The following is an 18,891-nucleotide window of genomic DNA, read 5'->3' as shown; positions in this document are numbered from 1 at the left end:
GACTATTTTGAGCGAAGGCAGGATGCTACATTTGCTTGAAGGTGAGTGGTGGCATCTTGACCCAGGCGCCACATCTCATATTCATGACAAGGCAGTAAAAAGAATTTGGACACTGATTCCAGCACCTATTCTGTTGTGAAACTGTATGCTGTCACCTTTCAAGTAAGTGTTGCTAGGTTTCCTAAAAGGGGCTTTGAGCCGCCGACAAACACTTACTTATCAAACGAAGCATGATGTGGAGAGCATACCTTCAGAATACACTAGACATATATTATTGCACAAAATAGTAACTATACAACAAAGCACGGAGAAGCAACGACAGGAAAAAGTGTCTTTCTTGTTTCTTTGCCATTTGTTGTGCCATTAACGCTTCACATTGTGAGGGTGGCCAAGAGAGGGCGTTACGTGACGGCGTCATCATCATCGGGACTTGGCCGAGAGGGCACTACGTGACTGCGTCATCATCATCATTGGGACTGGAGTGGTGGGGGTTGCGTGTGTGGGGAAGGGAGAGTTCGGGCTGGTTGGAAGGAGTGGCGGTGGTCTGTACTGGAGGCGACGCCAAGCCCGCTCCATTAGGCCGTCGGCTGCCTTCACCAACTCGGCGAGGTCGTTGTAGGCATGCCCCTCCGCCAAATCTTGCAACTGAGGGTGCATCTGCCTCAGTACGCGCTGCACCTTCTCGGCTTCGGAGACTTCTTCCCCGATGCGGTCGTAAAAAGTAGCGATGGCATATATAAACTCTTTCAAATTTTCTTCCGAGTGCTGCGTGCGCTGTTCGAGCTCCGCCTTCAGGCGACGCTTCGCGTCAATCGACGAGAACTCGGAGCGGAAGGCGGCGGTGAATTGCTCCCACGAGTCGAACCCGCGCACGAACCGCCGCCACAACTTCGCGCCACCCTCGAGGGCAGCCGGTACCACGTGTGTCAGTCGCTTATCGGCGGCGACCTCCGTCATGAGGCAGAAGTTCTCCAAACGTTCAAGAAACTCCTCCGGCGACTGCAAGTCTCTAGCACCGGAGTAGCGGGGGAGGTGCGCAGCAGCGAGCCGAGGCGCAGAGTCGTCGGTGGCCCGAGGGACCGCGCCAGTGTTAGCGGCCCCAGTCCATGCTCCCACGTGCGGAGCCGTGGGCAGCGGCGTCGCCATCACTCGATCGCGCACGACCGCCGCGATTCGTTCGCGCTCCATGGCGGAGCCGTCGGTGCCCAGCAACAGCTCTTCAACGAGACCTTGGAGCCTAGGCATGTCGTCCGGTGCTGTTGTCGGGCCTGAAGCCATCCCGGACGAGCCCCCACTTGTCACGCGCTAACCCTAAATCGCCCACCACACACCGCTACGTCTTGCCACTCCTTCCAACCAGCCCGAACTCTCCCTTCCCCACACACGCAACCCCCACCACTCCAGTCCCAATGGTGATGATGACGCAGTCACGTAGTGCCCTCTCTCGGCCAAGTCCCGATGATGATGACGCCGTCACGTAACGCCCTCTCTCGGCCACCCTCACAGGTATCGGGCAACCTTCGAGTTTATGAGAATGCCCTTTGGAGTTGCCGGAGGTCCTGCCACGTTTCAGACCCTGATGGACCGACTACTGGAGGGAATTAATCACCAGTTTGCCATGGCGTTTCTTGATGATGTCCTGGTGTATTCGGAGACCCTAGAGGATCATCTTGAGCATGTTCGGGAGGTTTTGAAGCGGATATGTTCGGCACAGCTGACCATTAACCCAGAGAAGGTGCACGTGTGCTGTCAATAACTTAAGTTCCTTGGCCATGAAATATCGCCCGGGCAGTGTAGGCCGGACAAGGAAAAAGTGCGAGCGGTGCTGGACTATCCTCAACCAACAACACTCAAACAGCTGCAGGCCTTCCTGGGACTAGCAGGCTATTACAGAGGGTTCATACCTCAGTTTTCTATCACTGCACGTCCACTCACAGAACTCCTTAAAAAGCAATGTTGGCGGTGGGAGCTGCAGCAAGAGGAAGCCTTTAGAGCACTTAAGCAGTCCCTGGCCGACGATGTTGTTGTAAACTTGCCGGACCTCAACAGACCATTCGTGGTGGAAACAGACGCCAGTGGAGTCGGCATTGCAGCGGTGCTTCTGCAGGCAGCCGAGAGTGATGCTCAACTGCGTCCAATAAGCTTCATTAGCAGGGTACTCACTGAGGCAGAGCAGCGCTATACAGTGCAAGAATGGGAGTGTCTGGATGTGGTGTGGGCAGTGGACAAGTTCCGACCATACCTTGAGTTCACCGAGTTTGAGGTACACTGTGATCACTCCTCACTATCCTGGATGTTCACCACAGACCAGGCCTCACCACGTGTAAAGCGTTGGGTTTTGCGGCTGCAAGGTTTCAACTGCAGAATCAAGCACAGGCAGGGTCTTGCAAATGTGCCAGCCGACGCCTTGAGCAGAGCTCCCCTTCAGCACCAGGAAGTTCCAAGCCCGAGTCTACACGAGACGCTGTTCCCTATGGCTGTTCCAGAGCCCAGCCCACAAATCAGCTTTGAGGCAGCTGCTGTAGCATCTGAAGTGGACGACACTACTGTCTTGAATGATGCAGGGCTCCTCGCCCAGGAACAAGGGCAGGACCCCATACTGTCAAAACTACGAACTGTGATGAAGGGAGGAAAGCTTCCGCCCACTAACAGTGATCAACCCTTGATAAAAGACCTGGCGGAGACGACCGAGATGGAAGAGAGTGGGTTGCTTGTACAGCACCGAGGGAACAGGAAAGTACCTTGGCTACCGAACCATCTCTGCAACTTGGTCCTGCGACTGTCCCATGACCACCCGATTAGTGGCCACTCCGGCTTTTTTAAGACCCTCAAACGCGTTTCTCAGAATTTCGTGTGGCTGGGTATGCGCTCGGACATATCCAAGTATGTGCGATGCTGCCAGGTTTGTCAGCGCACCAAAGCCCACCGGCAGAAGCCAGAAGGGCTGATGAGCAGTCAATGGGCCACTGCCCCTATGGAACAGCTCAGCGTGGACATAATTGGGCCCTTGCCTATGACACCTCGATGCCACAAGTACCTTCTCGTGGTGATTGACAAGTTCACCAAGTTCATTGAACTTTTTCCATTGCGGGCAACAAACAGCAAAAGTGTGGTGGCCTGCATGATCCAGGTTTTTTGCAGACATGGCACACCTGTCTCCATTTCAAGTGATAATGGAAAGTCGTTTGTAAGCAGGTTGTGGAAGGGCCTCCTTGAGCATTGGGGCATACAAGACCGACACACTGTTCCGTACCGCCCTGCCGGGCAAATGGTGGAGCGCCACAACGGCATTATCAAGCAGTGCCTTAGGGCTTATTGTTCCAACCACAAAGACTGGGACCAGCACATCCCTGAAATCGCCCTGGCCATGCGCACGGCTGAAAGCGTTGTCACGGGCTACACGCCTGCCTTCCTCTGTTATGGCCGGGAGCTGAGAACCCCATGGACACAGGCTGAGGCCAAAGACGACGCGGAGCCTCCTGCGACAGCATACCGTGCATTTGCTACTGAGGTCTCCAAGTGTCTGCAGGAGGTGCTTGACTTCTCCAGGACACACCAAAACCACATGTGGCGCGCTCAGAAGACTCGCTACGACCAGCACAGGCGGCCACTGACGATACAGGAGGGTGATCTTGTTCTGCTCGAAAGCCACTCCCTCAGCGATGCCACCAAGGGCTTCTCCTCGAAGCTTGCACCCCGGCGTTCCGGTCCCTTTCGGGCAGTGAGACGTGTGGGACAGAATGACTGTTCTAGTGGACTTCAAAACGGGTTGTCGCCACGGTGTGAGACACGCAGATCAGCTGACACTGTACCATGACGCTGCAGGCAATGTGTAGTGGTGGCTTGACATTTTGAGGGGGGGGAGACCTGTGAGGGTGGCCGAGAGAGGGTGTTACGTAACGGCGTCATCATCACCGGGACTTGGCCGAGAGAGGGCACTACGTGACTGCGTCATCATCATCATTGGGACTGGAGTGGTGGGGGTTGCGTGTGTGGGGAAGGGAGAGTTCGGGCTGGTTGGAAGGAGTGGCAAGACGTAGCGGTGTGTGGTGGGCGATTTAGGGTTAGCGCGTGACAACATAACACTCTGACGTGGTCATCACAGCAACAAAGACTTCAGTCAGTCCGTTGAAGACGCAACTCGTTATTTCAGCAAACTTTCGCCTAGAAAAGACAAGTCAAACTGCAAGCGATTTTCAAGGCATCTATAGGGTCCTACATAGCTTCTACTCAATGAAAATTAAGAATGTCATAAACCAAGCATACAAAGCTTTAGAAAATTTCATTGAGCTTGTGTCACCAATATACAATAAATGAATAAGTGAATGAAATTATTTGAATTTATGTCACACTCAAAGATTTCGGTGCGACATTCAAAAATGAAACTTCAACCTTTATTTTCCCTGTTAATATTGGATTTATGACAGAGAAACTTATGGCATCAGAGTTCTCAAAAAGCAGTTTATCAATATAACTGAAGTCATTGTTTCTCTTCAACTACTTTATAAACTGCAATTATTTTCACGTCTGCTTGCTAAAATAAATACAGGTTTATCATGAGACTCAAGCAGTAGCAGAAAGAAGTAGGTAAATACCAGTTTGCTTTGCATAACTTCTTTCATTTTTGTGGTGTTTCGGTTTAGTTTTCATGGTTGCCAGATTCGGTTTCATGTAAAGCCTCTCAGGGGGCGCTACCATGTGTACATAGGCGCGGCATTGCATAATAAAGTAGTTCTTGCTTGGCTACCAGCTGCTGCGTACCTCGTGTCGGCCAGCGCTTCAGCGCCGTGCCCACTGTGTTCTTCGTGCGGCACGTTCGCCGCATGATACATTTTGGCGACAAGGATCATCAATCCACGTGCATCAGGCGTCAAGATGGGCATTCAGCCTTTTTCATCATGCTGTCGACTCAGCACCCGTGCAAGCTGTCCCACCACTACTGTATTTCCTGCTTACATTCTCACTTTTTGACACTTTGTGCCACTCCAGTCACGAGGCCTACCTATATGCGCGTCTCTCCTGAACTGCCGTCTCGATGCTCTCTTCGGCAAGCATGTACGCTGCGATACCTCCATCCGAGCTCCTGCAGTGCCTCCTATTTCATGGCGACAGTGGGGTACGGTTCTTCAAATTTACATTGATGCTGCTGCTAGGGATGCCATCCCGGAGAACAAGAAGGCGCTGCTCCTGCACGCCTTGGGCGTCGAGGGACTTAACACTTACCTGCAGGCCACCGAAGATGAGCTGGGAGCCGTCCGGCCAACTCAGGAGACGTGTTCGAATGTGTACGACGCAGCCCTTGTGCTGCTTAATGAAATCTTTGACCCTCCATCGGACGCGCCGTGTTTGCGCGCCTACTTCAAAGCCCTGCGTCAGGGCTCGGACCAGCCGGCGGTAAAATTTATACAGGAGGTGTGCCGAGTAGCCAAGCTTTGTGATTTCGGCGCGTCGGGCGACATCCTCGCTTTCGACCAGATCGTCTCTGGCATCACGTCGCCGCACCTACAAAGAACTTTCTTCAAGATGGGCAAGGACTTCTCCGTACAGAAGGCGCTCGACGTAGCAAGAAAGAAGGAGCGCGTCGACTGCGCGTTGCCAGTTATCTGGAGCGCAAGTTGACGCAGTGTCGTCACGCCCTATTCAAGATGCCAGACCAAATGGGGGCAGTCCTCCCCAAGGTCCGGTGCAAGATGGCGCCGACAGGACTTCTCCTGTGTGCACATCCTCGCCCTGCGCTGCTGCGGACACGTCCTCTCTAGCTTCGCCACCAGCACGCGCGGATGCCTGCCACCACTGCAGGTAAACGCAGCATTGGGCGAACTTTGCCGCATGCCCTGCCAGGAGCCCAAGGTATTCGCGGTGCAGACGTCGAGGACACTTCGTGCGGGTCTGCCGCACTACTAAGGACTCGACCGGTCATCAAGGCACATCGACGGTGACCAATATAGTTGCTGTCCTGCAAGTGGACGAAACGGTCACCACTGTTGGACTTCTCCATCTAACCGTATAGATCAATGGTTCTGCAGCTCGCTCCTGGAAATAGATGTCATGTCATCTGAGCTCTGAAAATAATCGTCAGAGGCGAGACCCTCACTTGTTCTCTCGTTGACTCCTCGGCAGTTCCGGCGAATGCGTCACCGGTGTATCACCCCCTGTTTTCGTCGGACATGGGCAGGGTCCTGAATTACATTCAGCGTGTCAAGTATCGACCTGGTCTGCAGCCAGTGGCGGCCAAACTGCGTCGTCTTCCCTTCTTGCCGAGGTAACAAGTCGCGGATGAGCTGTAACGACTAGAGTTGAGTGTCATCATTGAGAGGGTGGATGCTTTGGACTGGGTGTCTCCCTTGGTCGTCGTCCTCAAGAAGGACAATTCCATCCGACTGTGCGTCAATCTCCATGAGCCGAACAAAGCCACTGTGGTGGACGGGTTCCCTCTACCCCACATCGAGGAACTCTTACAACAGTTAACAGTATTGCATCCGCATACCATCAGGTTGAGTTAGCGGAGGAGAGTCGTGACCATACTACTTTTCTAACTCATCAAGGGCTTTACAGATTTCGCAGAGTGTGCTTCGAACTGGCATCTGGGCCAGCTATTTTCCAAAAAATTATGAGCGATGTACTGAGAGGTGCCCAGGTGTTGTCTGTTACTTAGACAACATTTTAGTTTGGGGCGGTAATTGGGAAGGGCACGATGTGCACTTGAAAGGTGCCTTGTCTAAAATAGATCCCTGTGGCATGAAGCTTAATGACAAGTGTGTATTTGCTGCTACTGAAATTGCATTCTTAGGTCATAACATAAGTACTCGCGGGTTATCGCCGGTTGAGTCTAAGGTCGCTGCCATACTTGATACCCCTGTTCCCACTGATGTTAAAAATCTCCAATCCTTGGCATTGGTTGGATATTACGCAAAGTTACCACATTATGATGATGTTGTTGAGCCTCTGCACCGCATGCTCCAGCAAGGTCTGAGTTAACTGGTCTGCTGAGGTCAATGCCAGTTTCAACCAGATTAAAAAACTCTTGCTGACCGCCCGGTCATAAATATTTTTGATAATCTTTCGGTGGTGGTTCCAATGTCGGCATCCAATGTCGGCATCAAAGCAGTGTTCCAACAACAAAGAGGAGATCAGCTGCTAGCTGTTGCTTTTGCATCTAGAACATTGTCCTCGGCGGAACGCCAGTATTCAGCAGGAGAGCATGAAGCTCTTGCTTGTCTGCGGTAGAAAAATGACATGTGTATCTTTGGGGTTGGCATTTTACAATAAGAACTGACCACCAGGCTTTAGCTACAAGTGTTGAAGATTGGGCGACTTGGTTCGTCGTACTTGAACTGATATAGCGCATTACGGGGAAGAAGAAACGGCCGAGCAGACCGACACAAGACGACAGAGCGCTAACTTCCAACTGAGCTTTATTGTCAAACTGCATCAAATATGTAGACCGGCGCAAGCATACAAAACCACCCTAACGCAACGACAAGATAACACACAACATCCCACCCTCACATATCACAGATTCATAGGCGGTTAATCTGATTAAGGAAGGCCACTTCATGTTCAGATAAAACCAAAGAAGGGGCGCTAATACACGTGCTGCCAGCTCTTGCTATACAATGCGCTTCTATAATTTCTCGAGTCAATTGTGACGGGTGCTATTTTACCACTTCACATTGATCAAACATGGGGGTACATCCACAATCGCGGCAGTGTTTTCCAATGTGGCCCTGGATTGCTTTGTGAACACTATAATGGTGCTCTTTTATTGACCGCTTTTATTGACTCGTGAGTTGCCAGTTGCCAATAGCTTACGCTTTTTAGATTTGAATTTAATTTTTTCACCTGACCATGCGTGCTGGCTATTTGAACCTAGAAATGGAAAACCCCTTTTACCCTATGACTCTTCCCATTCCAAGTTAGTTAAGCGCAGCATCAATAATCTTTCTCTCATCAATCCTCTTAGGAAATCGTGTCATGTCATGCAGCGCAGCTTTGCAGCTCAAGTTGAAAGGCTTTTGAGTGCTGGGTACCCAGCTATCCTACTGGCATCTATAGCTGAAAAGCTATTAAAACAGATAAAGAAAGGCTACAACTCCGAGGCTCAGCCGGAATCTAACGACCGAAAAAGACCCGTAGTTTTACCCTACGTGCATGACATTTCCCACCGGCTAAAAAAGATAGAGGAGAAATGCAGCGTCAAAGTGGTGTTTTCAGCGCCGGATAAGTTACAGCGGCTTTGCAAAGCATTCAACCCTCTCAAATCACGTACCACTGGTTGCGCAACTAAGCACAAAACTCTGTGCCGTGTGTAGCGGGGGTTGTTTACGTGATTCCATTCTCATGTGGTATGTGGTATTTCAGCCAAACGGGGCGATGCCTTAATGAAAGGCTAAAAGAGCACCATTATAATGTTCACAAAGCAATCCAGGACCACATTGGAATTCACTGCCGCGATTGTGGATGTACCCCCATGTTTGATCAATGTGAAGTGGTAAAAAAGAGCTGGCAGCACGTGTATTAGCGCCCCTTCTTTGGTTTTATCTGAACATGAAGTGGCCTACCTTAATCAGGATAACCGCCTATGAACCTGTGATATGTGAGGGTGCGATGTTGTGTGTTATCTTGTCGTTGCGTTAGGGTGGTTTTGTATGCTTGCGCGGGTCTACATATTTGATGCAGTTTGACGATAAAGCTCAGTTAGCGCTCTGTCCTCTTGTGTCGGTCTGCTCGGCCGTTTCTTCTTCCCCGTAATGCGCTATACCAGTTCAAGTACAAGCTTTAACTACTTTGTTGTCAGCTGGCGCGGGGCGGGGCGAAGCCCCTTGCAAACTTCGTGATAGTGCGCTTGGCTGTTATAACTTTTCTGTACAATATCGCAAAGGTGCCGATAATTCGTAGCGGACGCATTATTTCGGCTGCCAGTCCAGCTTCCACCAGCACAGGCGCTAGAAGAAGATAATTTCTTTAGTTGCTGCATGCTTAAATAAGGAAGAATTACAGACAGCCACTGCTAATGATGGTACCTTACAGCAGCTTATTCAATACATTGCTGAAGGTAGGCCTCTAAAGAAGCATTTGACTTCAGTACTTGTACCTTACTTTGCAGTGAAAGACGAACTGTCTTATGCAGATGAGCTTATTTTTCATGGGGAATATGTTACAGTTCCAGAAACTTGCCGGGGGCAATTGATTCAGTTAGCCCATGAGAATCATCCAGGCATGATTCGTACAAAGCAGCTGCTTCGTGACAGGTATTGGTGACTGTGCATTGACAAACAAGTGAAAGGTTTGGTTCGGAACAGTTGCATCTGTCAAGCTGCCGACAAATCGGCGAAACCTGTCCTTGCACCGCTACAACCAGTTCTTTTTCCTGAGAAACCGTGGGAGAAGTTACGCATGGACATTATTGGTCCTCTTTCAAATGTTCCCTTAGATTGTAGCTTTGCAGTCACTTTGACTATTACTCCAAATGGCCTGAGGTTTGTTTTGTTTGAGACGTTACATCTGATGCAGTCATCACCTTCTTAACTTCAGTCTTCTGCCGTGAAGGGTTTTTAGCATGCTTATTAACAGACCACGACCCCAGTTTAGGTCTCGTCAGTTTGAAAATTTTCTTTACGAACGAGGTATTCAACACCTCTGTTCTTCCAACTACTATTCTGAAGCCAATGGGCAGGTCGAGCAGTTCAACAGGGCCCTGAAAAAGTACATTCAACTAGCCCAACTAAAACACCGTCCTCTAAAGAAAGCGACTACGGAGTACTTTGGTAGTTACCATTTTTCTGCTCAGGCAACTACGGTATTGTCCTCCGCGATGTTGCTTCATAAGCATCAACTTCGCACAGCGGTTGACATAACTGATCTGTTGTTGCCTTCTACTTTGAAGTCATTTTCGGACAATACCATAAGGACAAGAGTTTTTCATGGGCAGAAGTGCATGAAGAATTGTGTCGATCATAAGCGAGGAGCCAAACCTTCGGTCATTTAGGTTGGCCGAAGAGTCAAAGTATGTGTTCCAGAGAAACAACACAAGTATAAAGGTCCGTTTACTGTTACGTCGGCAGTAGGATCCTAGACATTTGGACGCAGTGATGGATCGATTTGTAATGCTTCTGAACTTGTGATTGTCCATTCCGAATGGGAACCACTTACACTCTTGCACCCTTCAATACCTTTGCAAAACCAGTGGCAATACTCTGCCTTGGTTCCACAATGGGCTCCTATCCCTATTCCTGCAGCATCACCATCTTTCCCTGGGGGAAATGGTATTCAAGCAACGGTTTCAGATCCGGCTGTGGTGCCCAGCCACCATCAAGTTTTACCGTGCACCGAGCATGCTTCAGAGTCCTTGGACTCGGGCTTTGTATCAATACTTGACAGACGAGCCCAGTCCCCATGCCAGTATCCTTCCTAACACTAATGAACATTCTTCCAAACCTTCAGGCTTCCATGTTTCGCATCCGGGTTCTCCGTCCCCAGCTACAGCTGAGGGATGCTTAAGCGAGTTGTCGGAATACTCAATGCTCTCAGCTGTGCCTGAGCAGCGCGTAAGCAAGCCAGTAGGCTCATCTTTACATACCGAACTTCCTGCTTTGCAAGGGAGCACTTCAGAGCGCAACGAGCTTCAGCGTTCTAAGCGTTCGCGTAAGAAACCATCTAGGTTTACAGACTTTGTGGCCCAAATTCTATTTTCTTACTCGTACGTTGAAATCTGTAACATACATGTTCATTGTTGTGTGGAAGCTGTGCATTGTTTATTGTATAAAGGTATAAAGGATACACTTTCATGCTGTGATTTTTGTTGTATATTGTCTGCATAAGTGCTTTCAGCCATGGTGCGCTGTGTACAGAGTTATGTTTTTTCTTCTTCTCATGCCGCTTCTCTGTTATTCAATTAGTTACTTTACGACAAAAGGAGTGGGAATGTTAAGGTTTGAAATACAGAAGTTCTGTGTCATTACATTCTTCTAAAATTGTATAAGGTCATAAAAGTTACTCAGGTTTTGTTAATCATTGTATAAGGATCTTAGAGCCACATGTCCTTTTCTTTCTAGGGGAATTATGTGGTGTTTCGGTTTAGTTTTCATGGTTGCCAGATTCGGTTTCATGTGAAGTGTTTTCGCCCTCAGGGGCACTACCCTGTGTATATATGCGCGGCATTGTAGATTATAAAGAAGTTCCTGCTTGGCTACTGGCTGCTGCGTACCTCATGTCGGCCGGCGCTTCAGCGCTGTGCCCAGTGTTCTCTGCGCGGCGTGTTCGCCACACAATACTACAATTTTCTTTATATTTCTTGAAAAGCACCACCTTCTCAGGCCGCCGGGTTTTCACAGTAAACATGACGTTCGACTGTGACGAGTGATTAGTGCGCGGCCGCAAACGCACTTTTTGGTTCTCCACAAAAAATATACTCATATAATATGAGATCATAAAATGGACACTGAACAACTGAAATGTCTGTCCCCATTCACATTGTTCGTGTATGTGCATTTCTAGACGGGTTGAGGTTGCGGGCAAGCCGAACCCAAATGAGTAGCAGGCTGTGTGCTACTTAAGGAGCAAGACAAATGTGTGGAAGCTCGGTCTGTATAGCCTTGGCTCTAGTGCCACAATGAGTTGGCGTAATGCGTAGTGTATCTGCCTCATTATAGGGCATAAATTATTATGATACCTAAGTGTGCCCTGGTCATATAAGTCATAAGTTAGAGGTAATTCGGCAGCTACGAAAAAAGCCACTGAAGTAGGAAAAACTGCCATCACTCACGTTCCAGCAACCGCATCATTGCTGCACTGCCCGCTGGCTTGAAGCTCTTGCCGAGCGGGCAATCGAACCCTGCAAGAAAGACCACTTGTTAGAATTAAGTGCTTCTCGAAAGAGCCCAAGAAGACCCTCTTGCAAGTACACTCAAACCTCGTTATAACATAACGAGATAAAACGAAATAATGGATACAAACAACAAAGTAAATGAAGTTCCCCTTGAAAGCTCCATTGAGAACCATGCATTTTAAACCACTTTGCAATCAAGTAAAACTGACCAGTAAATGAATATAACGAACTAAATTAGTCTACAAAAAACTGACCATTGTGTGTTAAGTATATCATTTTCTGCAGAGTTTGACGCTCGTTCGGCGCGGCTCTTTTAAGGCTCCCTTTTAAGGCTCCCTCACCAACCTAACAGTCACGCCACGCGCGGCCGAGAGAGTTGTCCTTTTCACACAGCCAGTAGATAGGATTGAGGAAGCGCTCAGCGAGTCACATGACTTAGAAGCAGCGCCGCGGTGCAAAGCGATTTCCCTCTCACTTAAGAACACACGATGGGGAAGCTTCAGAAGACACAATCATTCATAAATCAGAGGACATCCGTCATTAATTGAAGCAATCTGTGATGCGTGTCCGCACACGTTTGGCTTGCAGCGAATCAATCCATTACGCACGCAGTTTGCAAAGCATGGTAGCGCGCACCTAAATCTAGCACCAACACTCTCTAAAAATGACGGCAACAACTGCGTCTTCGCTGCTACCCTCTGCACCAAGAAGGAGCGTATGCAGATAGAAGCAGATCAGCATTAGAGAGAAAGTCAACACTCCACGACAGCTTTCTTTTCTTTCTTTTTTCTTCTCTCTCCGCGCACAGCCTTGAAAGGAGAAGAGTCTCTACGTGCAGAGACGAAAAAGGCAGAAGCGTGGCACAGGCACCGCCGCGGGATTGGGCATGGTGCTGAGAACATTTTAGGAGCGCGGTATGCTGAAATTACAGTGCGTTTTGTCCAATTGGAATACATATAGCATTGACGGGACCACAGCGCGTGTTCGAATTAAGCGAGATCTAATAATGAGATTCGACTGTGTTTATTTTCCGTCGCACGCGTGGTCGTGTAGTGGTACATCGGGCCACGAGGCAGTTTCCTTCTTTGCATGCTTATAGGTGTGCGCCCATCCGAGCAAACATTGCCACAAGCTGTTATAATCGATATAACGAAATAATGAATACAGTGAAATCTCGGTAGAACAAACCCCACACTAACAAACTTTTCAGATTAACAAACTTTTAAAAATCTTGCGCTGACTGCTAATAGTTTCAATGTAAAACTATTTCACTAAGACATACTACAGAATACCGAACCCATGGAGCCATAATTTAGTTCCACGTTATATTAACAACGCCTCAGTACTACGAACTTATGTACTGAAATCCGTCGCGACCACTGGAGGGATACGCAAGCAGACGACAAAGCGAACGATCGCCCTGCTTTTCGCAAGACGCGCGACGGTGTGCAGGGAAAAAAAAAAAGGTGACTTTCCTTTCTTTCTTTCCTTCCTTCCTTTTGTTGAAACGTCGACGCTGCAGATTTACAAGTGAGCACAGAGGCGAGGACAACACGGGAGGGCAAGGTCAGCGAAACAGAGTGAGAGATGCGGAGCAGGAAGCATGAGCGCAGAAAACCTGAGACAGCGGGAAAGCAGAAAATGAAACGCGAGAAATTTCCTTTTTTTTAGCACCTTTTTTTTTTCTTCGAAAGAGGCGATGACAGCCGTGACGCTTCAGGTTTTTCTTTGGAGGCCTTATTTTTCAGTTGTGTTCATCTCTTTTTGGTGATTACTTATCGAGTTCGCAAAGCAAGCCTGCGTTCGCTCTGCGGTGATACTACAAATGAGTTCATCTCTTCTTGCGATGAAGAAGCGGATGCAGTTTTCGCTAAGCGAGACAATGAATATTCTTCAGCAACAGGAAGGCAAAAAGTAGGCTGTTGTGACCAAAGAACCGAATTGCACCACAGGAATGTGGATGAGCTTGAGGCCTTCGCGCTGCAAAATTTATGCTGCTCGCGTCAAAAAAAAAAAAAAATCACAAACTTTTTTGAAGTAAACGTGCATTTTTTGGTGTTTGCTTGTCCATTTTTTTTTTTTCTCGTGAAAAACAAGTTCAAGAACCCACCGCTGTAAAGGTAAGTCATTCTGGTCGGTGAAAAATAAGTATTTATGATTAATTTTCGAGCTTTCACTATAACGACCTTTCAAAATAACGAACAGATTTCCGCAGTCCCCTGAAGTTCGTCATACCGAAATTTCACTGTATAACGAAATAAGTGCGGCTCCCTTTCAACTTGCTGACCTGTAGGTCGGGGGATCGAATTCCGGCTGCGGCGGCTGCATTTCCGATGGAAGCGGAAATGCTGTAGGCCCGTGTGCTCAGATCTGGGTGCAGGTTGAAGAACCCCAGGTGGTCGAAATTTCCGGAGCCCACCACTACGGCGTCTCTCATAATCATATGGTGGTTTTGGGATGTTAAACCCCACATATCAATCAATAAATCATCAATCCCCTTCAACTTCGTGAATTACAGTGACTTGAATTACACGCAGTGAATTACAGTGAATTACAGTGAATTACAGCGACGCAGTGAATTACAGAAACACAGTTCATGCAATGAGATATGCTATTAGTGAAAGTGCAGCATTTTCATATGCAAATACAATCCAAATTTGGCTCTAATTTAGATGTAGAAAAAGGCAATACTCAATGCAGTAGCTATATAGTTAGGGTCAGCGAGTATGTAGCAAAAGGTAGAGTAACAACGCAAGCAGAATTGCTCTTTCATGATCACTTATATTCATTTATACAGACAACAGTAGAATTTATTTCATTAACACACAATCAGTATGCAAACAAAATCCACAGACTGGATAAAATAATTAGAGTATTGGATATAAAATACAAAAGAAGCACAATGGGTTACCCGACGACTCCATCCTCCCGAATGCAGGAGGTGAAAGAGCATCATGATCGTGTGCAGCACACCACCGCCATTTTTAGAGTTTTCTTTGCATTTTGCTTTGCTGCGTTTTTGAAGCGAACTGGGTGAAAACTCGTATTCACAGGTCATGTTCACAATGGCATAAGTGCGAGGGCCTATCACCCTTGCTTCAAACTCCAGTCGCAGTAATGATAAGGAAAGCACACGCGCTAACTACAGTCTGCACTTTTTGTGGACAGCGGCATGTGGTGCTGAATATAGTCTGCAGCTGTTTCCAACTATCATAAAGCTTCTATTGTGGCAGCTTTATCTTTTAGGGGCGAAACTCCTAAGGGCCCAGCTTTGCAGCCATCTGGGCCAGTCAGTCACTGGGAGATTCGTGGGTGACTAACAAAAAAATGTACAACAATGAACTAACAGCAATCATTATTGTGACAAAACAATATAAAACACCTAGAAGTACTACAAAGCCTTCAAACTAGTCGGCGACTTCAACGTAGACATTATGGACCATAGAACAGAGCTGTGTCGTAGACTATGTCACTTAACTTACATTGCAGTAAAATTTCGTTAACAGGATGTTCACAGCAATGGCAGAAAACTGAATCAAACCAACTTCCAACTAAGAAAAATGCATTATAAAGTACACTTTCATTAATTGATTCATGAAACTTTATTGGTGTGCTGAAGCCAAGTCTTTACAGACCGAGGCGGGCCACATCCACGTTGGTACTGTCAGGCCAAGCTGACAGTACCGGGCATTATGGCTCAGCCTGACATCATGGACTATCATGGATCTTCTGGACTGCCCATAGTTGATCTTGATAACACGCGCTTTGTACCATCTTCTGCCAGTAAAACCAATGTTCTTCGGGGTCGGCAAGAGTCGCGGGACAGCCCACCAGCATGTGTCTAATTCTAATCATGCCATCGTACGTATCACACGTATCACACTCGCCTAGAATTTCACTATCAGGGTGAATTTTATTTAGAAAATACGTAGTTGGGCAAGTTCTCGTTTTGCAGTAAATGTAGCGTGACTGCGTGAGCCCTTTTCAACATTATGTGTGGCAGTGGGAATCGCCTATGCCCAAAGTAATAATATTTTGTGATGTCGTATGTGATTAAATGATCTTTATGATCCCCGGAATAGCGGTAGGCGTCGGGTTGGGTCTCACCAGCACTGGAGTCCTCGTACCACGTCATTCGCACCCCTCGTGGAGCTTGACCTGGGTCTCGTCCTTTTGTTCCATATGCGCAAGAAATCATCGGATGTCAGCATTGATAGCCTTGACTTCATCAAAGTGCTTGATTGGGCTGGTTGGTGCTCTATTCTCGACTCTTCTATCCAGTCCTGTCGTTTGCGCTGTTAAGCACTTTCTTCGTCAGCATCGACTTCGTTCATAAGTTTAACCACAGTCCTTAAAACCTGGCCCCTGTCAAAGCTCGTAATTGCTACATTGGAGTCTCTATAATTTGTATTTCTTCTAACCTGACAGTCCTCCAAGAAAATAGACTGCCATCGTCTCTTGTGAACCTGGCTGCGCCTAGCAAGTTTTCCAGCACTACACACGTTGAAGTGCTTCTTCAGCATCGTCTTCAACAAAACATAAAAGCTGCTGCGCAAGAACAAAACCTGCAGCAACATCGCTAGTCTTCGGTGGCAGTTCGTTTCTATATCATCATCTCCTAGCCGAACCGTCTGCACAATTCTTCTGTTCATTAGTGGACTGCATGCATGGACAACAGATTTTTCAGAGCAGACGTCACTAAGAACGGCTCCAAAACTACCGTGATTGCGTTCACGTGTTTGCACTAGATGAAATTCGAGAGCTAGTTAGGCTTACTGCCATACCTTCGCGCGATGTATTTCTTGTCAGTGCCTGTTGATTCATCATCACCCTGCTGCGAAGCCGCTACCTCTACACATAATAAATTGATGTGCTTTTAGCATGCCTGTCAGGCACTTCAGATGCAATTGAACATTTTGGCCCCCGTCGCTTCCGAGAAGTCGGCAGTAGAGCCAGCAGTTTTCACAATGCTTTCCGAGTTTTTGTTTGCTGCACAGTCAGGTATGTTGGGCAGCCCCGGTAAAACTGCAGGTACAGCCACCTGAGTGAGAACACGTTTTTTTTTGGTGTGTGCAACAGGACGTTTCTCTTGTATTTTGAATGATATGTGGTAGAGATTGCTTCTTCCAGGAACTGCTTCGCGCATGTATGGTCAGCAGGCTGAAGCTTCCGTCAGCTTTCGCAATCACCCACCGCCCGTTATCCTAGCGTTCTGGTTTACACGGAGCCTTGAAAAGCGACACACGCTCCGTACAAGTTCGATACCCCGACTTACAATTCAGGAAGAAACACCACTTGCCCCTTTCAAGGCGCAGCCAGTGACAAGGCCACTGATGTGTACTAGGAGTCATAAGCCGCGTCGAAGTACACATGCACTAAAACACAGGCAGGGCTTACGGGCACAGGAAAATGTGTGACTAGATCCCCAAATCCCATGCCTGCAAACCTTTCAGGAATATGTTCTTTCGCGCTCAAATACCTGGCGCCCCATACAGTAGCATCATCTCAACTCGCGTGACAGGAACTACTCGTACCTGAAGGTCATCGGCAAACACAATCTGCCTTTGCTCCCTTCTTGCGCGGAGTAGCAATTGTAGACACCTTGCTTATTCTTACACCGTGATCATGGCTCACATCATATAGCTAAGAAGACATGCCCTGGCGGTGCCCGATCTTACCCTGTAGTAATGTCACCAAGCTGTCCAAAAGGGAGTTTTTGCAAAGGCCACATGGAACATACCAGCAGACTGTACATACAGGTTTGCAGTTGAAACAGGCAAGGGACAATTATTTTTCTTGCAGGCAACAACTTTTTGTCAACTTCATCACAATTGACTGTGTAATATTCATGTGTTGAATGAATCAGTGATGTTGCAGCACCTGAACTGACTTTCTGAAGTTCCCTTATGCATTGCATTTACAATAAAATATTGTGAGGAACCGGTTTATTCGGCCAGGCTCGAGCTCAATCACGCCGGTGATGATATTCTTAGATGAAGAAGATGTACAGGTGATGATGATTACAAAGAGAATAAAGAGTCATTCGCTTGTCGCGCTCACACTAATTCCCCCGCGCGGTGAAAGCGGCCGCCTGGTCGCTTGAGAGTATTATGAAATGCGTCGCGCATAAGGCTTCAAACAAGATACGTGCACTATCTCTGTTCCTCGGCAACGATGATCAGGACTCGCGCTAAGAGGAGAAACGCGGTAATTGACAGGAGATGTCTGTTCGACCACCGTGTATGGCCCAATGAAACGACTGATGAATTTGTCGCATAGGCCGGGGACGCGTAGTGGAGTCCATAGAAGAACTTCGTCACCAGGGGAAAAACTCACAACACGGCGAGACGAGTCGTAGCGAGATTTTCGAGTGTCTTGAGAGAGGCCGATGATAATACGGGCCTGGTGACGGCAGTGTGCGAGACGAGATAGGAATTCTTCAGAGAAAGGAGCCGTCGAGGGTGCAGGGGCGGAAAGGAAAGAGACATCCAGAGCGAAACTCGGCGAGAGACCATGGACGAGAAAAAATGGAGAAAAGCCGGTAGTGCGTTGAGCAGCCGTATTATAGGCGACTGTCACGAAGGGTAGAATTGCATCCCAGTTCGTGTGGTTGGGGTGAATGTACATGGCGATCATGTCCCAATAGGGTCCGATGAAACCGTTCAGTCAATCCGTTGGTCTGCGGGTGGTAGCTAGAAGTGGTCTCGTGAACAGTGTTCGAGGCACGCAAAACTTGCTCGACAATGGAAGATAGGAAGACTTTGCCACGATCACTGAGGAGAATGCGTGGAGCTCCATGACGCAAAAAGATGTGGCGAAGAAAGAAATCGGCGATCTCAGTGGCAGTCTCAGATGGTATATAAGCAGTTTCTGCGTAGCGGGTAAGGTGGTCGACTGCCGTGACAATCCAGCGATTCCCATTGAATGATATAGGAAGAGGGCCATACAAGTCGATTCCAACGACTTCAAAAGGTGAGGCGGGACAAGGAAGAGGTTGCATTTAAGCCAGCCGGAGCAGTTGTCGGTCGTTTTCGCCGTTGGCAATGGACACAGGAGGCGACGTA

General features: G+C 48.2%; 1 protein-coding gene across 1 annotated transcript in view; it reads right to left on the bottom strand.

Moving 5' to 3' along the window:
* Positions 1 to 18,891, bottom strand: part of LOC142786345 (uncharacterized) — a 97,493-nt gene that overhangs the window by 778 nt on the left and 77,824 nt on the right. Inside the window, exon 9 of the mRNA XM_075883974.1 lies at positions 11,765 to 11,833. Within this exon, the coding sequence (XP_075740089.1) occupies positions 11,765 to 11,833 (69 nt within the window). The remainder of the gene's footprint in view (positions 1 to 11,764; positions 11,834 to 18,891) is intronic.

Source organism: Rhipicephalus microplus, unplaced genomic scaffold (genome assembly GCF_043290135.1).
Source record: "Rhipicephalus microplus isolate Deutch F79 unplaced genomic scaffold, USDA_Rmic scaffold_22, whole genome shotgun sequence".
In the NCBI taxonomy this organism is placed as follows: Eukaryota; Metazoa; Arthropoda; class Arachnida; order Ixodida; family Ixodidae; genus Rhipicephalus; species Rhipicephalus microplus.
The sequence above is the reverse complement of the archived record's forward strand: the minus strand, read 5'-3'. Positions and strand labels throughout refer to the sequence as shown.